Source organism: Petaurus breviceps, unplaced genomic scaffold (genome assembly GCF_028583685.1).
Source record: "Petaurus breviceps papuanus isolate PSGF00001 unplaced genomic scaffold, PetGlider_PUasm1.0 213, whole genome shotgun sequence".
Taxonomy (NCBI): domain Eukaryota; kingdom Metazoa; phylum Chordata; class Mammalia; order Diprotodontia; family Petauridae; genus Petaurus; species Petaurus breviceps.
Window position 1 is genome coordinate 14,081,093 of NW_027185860.1, and position 4,922 is coordinate 14,086,014.

The 4,922-nt window shown below is 39.3% G+C and overlaps 1 protein-coding gene across 5 annotated transcripts in view; it reads left to right on the top strand.

The window, feature by feature from the left end:
* Positions 1 to 4,922, top strand: part of EPHA3 (EPH receptor A3) — a 531,109-nt gene that overhangs the window by 312,571 nt on the left and 213,616 nt on the right. For all 5 annotated transcript variants that reach the window (XM_069093931.1, XM_069093930.1, XM_069093929.1 and 2 more), the window contains exons 4-5: positions 3,680 to 3,835; positions 4,525 to 4,860. In XM_069093931.1, the coding sequence (XP_068950032.1) occupies positions 3,680 to 3,835; positions 4,525 to 4,860 (492 nt within the window). The remainder of the gene's footprint in view (positions 1 to 3,679; positions 3,836 to 4,524; positions 4,861 to 4,922) is intronic.

Consider the following 4,922-nt stretch of genomic DNA (forward strand, 5'->3'; position numbering starts at 1 on the left):
GCCAAGTGGTGGCTTCAGCTCCTGGCCTGCAGAGTGTATGGGGACCAAGCACCAGTCTGAGGGGTAATCGCTCTTGCTTTAACCTGCTTGGATCTGGATTGCAGTCTAGGGTGGAGGTCCTGGGGTGTGTGTCCAGCTTGCCAGAGCTTGTGGAGACCTCAGAGAGGGCACCCATCTAATACCTCCGGCAGCTGAGAAAACCCCAGCATTTGGGACGAAAACTCCCCTGTCTGGTGGCAGAGTCCTACTGTGGCAAAAAGCCCAAAAGTCAAATCTTTGAGTGGCAAAATGAGCAGGCAAAGAAAACAAAGCAGACAGAAGATTCCAACATTACACTCCTATTTTGGGGATAAGAAGGAGCAAGGCATGGAACAGGGGGAAATCAGTGAAGTCAGAACTCCTGCACCAAAAGCTTCAAAGGAAAATACAAGCTGGTTACAGGCCATAGAGGACCTTAAGAAGCAAATAAGAGAAGTGGAGGAAAAATTGGGAAGAGAAATGAGAACAAGGCAAGAAAATTATGAAATGAGAGTCAACAGCCTGACTGAAGAAAATAATACCTTAAAAAACAGACTGACTCAAATGGCAAAGGAGGCTCAAAAAGGCAATGAGGAGAAGAATGCCTTAAAAAGTCGAATTTGCCAGATGGAAAAAGAATCTCCAAAGCTCACTGAGGAGAATCATTGCTTCAGAATTAGATTGGAGCAAATGGAAGCTAATGACTTTATGAGAAATCAAGATCCAAACAAATGAAAGAATAGAAGGTAATGTGAAATATCTCATGGGAAAAACCACTGACCTGGAAAATAGATCCAGGAGAGATAATTTAAAAATTATTGGACTGCCTGAGAGCCATGACCAAAGTAAGAGCCTGGAAAGCATCCTCCAGGAAGTTCTCAAAGAAAACTGCCCTGATGTTTTAGAACGAGAGGGCAAATAGAGGTTGAAAGATTCCACCGATCACCTCCTGAAAAAGATCCCAAAAAGAAAACTCCTAGGAATATTATAGCCAGGTTCCAGAATTCCCAGATTAAGGAGAGAATATTACAAGCAGCCAGGAAGAAACAATTTGAATATTGTGGAAATACAATCAGGATAACCCAGGATCTGTCAGCTTCTACACTGAGGGATCGGAGGGCCTGGAATGTGATATTCCAGAGGTCAAGGGAGCTGGGATTAAAACCAAGAGTCACCTACCCAGCATAACTGAGTATCATGTTTCAGGGGAAAATATGGTCATTCAGTGGAATACAGGACTTTCAAGCATTCTTGCTGAAAAAACCAGAGTTGAATAGAAAATTTGACATTCAGAGACAAGAAGCAAGAGAAGCATGAGAAGGTAAACAGGGAAAAGAAATCATAAGGAACTTATCAAAGTTGAATTATTTTTTTTTTTTTGGAGCAATCGGGGTTGAGTGGCTTGCTCGGGGTTGCACGGCTGGTTGTTGTTTCTGGGTGTGGTGCTGGGTGTCTGGGCCCGGATTTGATCCGGGTCGTCCCGGCACTGGGGCTGGTGCTCTTCTTGCTGAGCCACCTGGCCAAAGTTGAACTATTAACATTCCTACATGGAAAAACAATAATTATAACTTATGAAACTTTTCTCAGTAGTTGAAGGGTTTAGAAATATATATATATGTATATATATTATATATATATATATCTTTATATGGGTATGTGGGCATATGAATACATATGTGAATGTGTGTATATATGTTTACAGGTATACATAGATAGAGGGCACGGGACCAATTTAACAGGAAGGGATGATACTTAAAAGGTGAAATTAAGAGGTGAGAGGAATATAATGAGAGGAGATGGGGAGAGACAGAGTGGAGCAACTATCTCATACAGAAGAGGCAAGGGAAAATGGTTACAATGGAGGGGAAGAATAGGAAGGCAAAAGGGAATGGGTCAACCTTATTCCTATTGAATCTGGCTTGAGGAGGGAGGGAAATACACACTAAATAGGGGATCTCACCCTCCAGGAGAATAGGGGGGAAAGGGGATGCAAGGGGGGATGATGGAAGGGAGGGAAGGCTGGGGGGGAGGGAAGTTGGAAGCACCCACTTTTGAAAAGGGACAGGATCAAAGTAGAGAATAGAACAAGTGGGATGTGGGATCGAGGGAGGGAAATATAGTCAGTCTTCTACAATACATCTACTATGTTATTGTTTTGCATTAGCCGCACATGTACAACCTATACTGAACTGCTTGTCTCCCCAGTGGGGGTGGGTGGCAGGGGGGGAAGGGAATGAATCTGGAATATATATATATATATACTAAATGGGAAACATATGAATACTAGTCTTGAAAAAGAAGTAGAAATGTTGAGGGACTTCAAGTATATTGTGAATAAACAGTATGACGTTGTAACTTAAAGAGTTAGACCAGATTTTCATTGCGATAATAGAAGCATAGTGTTCAGGTAAAAGTGTTGGCTAATCCTACTGTTCTCTGCAATGGTCAGAACTCAATTGCATCATTATGTTCTTTTCTGGATACTAACTGGGATGTTATGTTCAGTTGCATGAAGTGGATGACTTGGGGGGTGGGGGAAGGTAAGATAGGAGTCAGATCATGGAAGAATTTATAATGAGAGAAAGAGAAATAGAGCCATCTATTATGAGAGTACATAGAAACTAGGGAGTGCAAGTCTTATAACCGAGACAACCTTTTGTCCCAGCATTGGGGAGGAACAAAAATGTTACCAAAAAGCAGAAGCAATCTTGAGGATGGTGCAGAAGATGGTTAGAGTAATGTAGAGATTTAATCTAGAGAATATAAAATGGTAGAAAATCTAGAGAATATATATATATGTTGTCTAGAATATATGTATCTATATTTTACATATATATTCTAGAGAATATATAGAATTTAATCTAATACATAATATATAATCTAGAGAATATAAAATACTTTCCTCCAGTATTTGAAGGACTGTCATGATGACTGTCATATTCTTCTTGGTAGAAGGGCAGAACATGAACCAGGGGGCAGAACGTGAAATAAGAGGTCAAAATTTTAGAGAGAGTTAAATGACTCTGAGTTCAACTGTCTATTCAGTGAGATGTCCTATGTTTCAAATCGCTTTATATCTCCAAGGAGAGACTGTATGACTACTTGTCATAGTTATAGAAGGCAGTCCTTTTTAGGATAGATAACCTATAGTTGGTATGTAGTGGGTGCTTAATATATGCAAATTGTAGTAAATTGAATTTGTCCCAGGAGCTCTATCATTATTGTAATAAAAGGAAAACTTATATGGTATAAATTATAAATTCAGTTGAGTTCAGGTAAGGGGAGTGACCTAGATGACAAAATAGGTCTTTGTCCTCTCAAATAACCCAATACTTAATAAAGCTATAAAAACACAAATTGGAAATTTCTTTCTTCTCTGGTAACAAAAACCTATAATCTTGTGGTTTTAAAGGACTCTTTCCTGTTGTTAACTCCCTGCTAGGACTTAATTGTAAGCTCTTTGAGGACAGAGACTGTTATTGAGGACAGAGGCTGTTATTTCATCTTTGTATATCCAACATTTAGCAAGTTGTCTTGCTGATATAGTAAGAGCTTAGTAAATACAGCTGAGTGAATAAAAATAGCTGAATGAATGAAAAGATTTTTTTCATGCAATGCTCCCAAAGGATTAACAAAAAAGCACCTATGATTTGTTTTACAGCTTGTCGACCAGGTTTCTACAAGGCCTCTGCTGGCAATTTGAAGTGTTCCAAGTGCCCGCCTCATAGCTCTACACAGGGAGATGGCGCCATGGACTGCAGGTGTGAGAATAATTACTTCAGAGCAGACAAAGACCCTCCATCCATGGCTTGTACCCGTGAGTAGTTTTGCTGCAACCCATGACCCCATGTTTTGTTTGGTTTTCCTTTTTGTTTGTTTGACTATTTTTTTTTCCTTCGGGCATATTTCTTTATGCTATTCATGTGCAACTGAAGTTTCTTTCTGAAGTTCTCTCTTCATGCCTGGCTCACCACATATGCACCATTTATCACAAAATGAATTTGATTACAAAACAATGGTCATATTAGCACCATTCCACTCCATGCCCCCCAAAATGAAAAGCTTAATGCATGTTACAAAATTTATATTGGACAGGTTATGGAAACTTATAGACCTGGAATTTATACTTTTCACTTTACATTCATTCTAGCTGTTTCCTGTCAGAATACAGAGGGGGAAAAGAAAGGACTAAGATTTACAAACTAAAAACAAAGTTTTCAAAATTATTCTTTACCTGGGAATTGAAATTAGTACTAAATTATTTTGTGTGATTTTCTGAAAGTTCTTCAGCTTTGACTCATGATTCCCAGTTAGTAGACTGGGATCCCACGTATTCTTGCTTCTTTATGCCTGTTATCTAATGTCTCATGTGGGCAGGTTATAGGCAGATAATAAAGATGAAACAACTATTTGTCATTGCCAGTTCCATTTGTAAAGTTTCTGTTTCACATATTGTAGAAAAGAGATGTGAAATTTATTATTCTTTCCTATTGAACTACCTTACAGGACCACCATCTGCACCAAGAAATGTCATATCTAATATCAATGAGACCTCTGTTATACTGGACTGGAGTTGGCCTCAGGACACAGGAGGCCGGAAAGATGTGACCTTCAACATTATATGTAAAAAATGTGGGGGTATTGTTAAACAATGTGAGCCATGCAGCCCCAATGTTCACTTCCTACCACGACAGTTTGGACTAACCAACACCACAGTGACAGTGGTAGACCTTCTAGCACACACTAACTATACATTTGAGATTGATGCAATTAATGGAGTGTCTGACATGAGTTCATCCCCAAGACAGTTTGCTGCAGTAAGCATAACAACCAATCAGGCTGGTAAGTATCTTAAAGTTTTCTTTTTATCCATTCCAAATTAAAATCAAGCAATGGCATCAGTC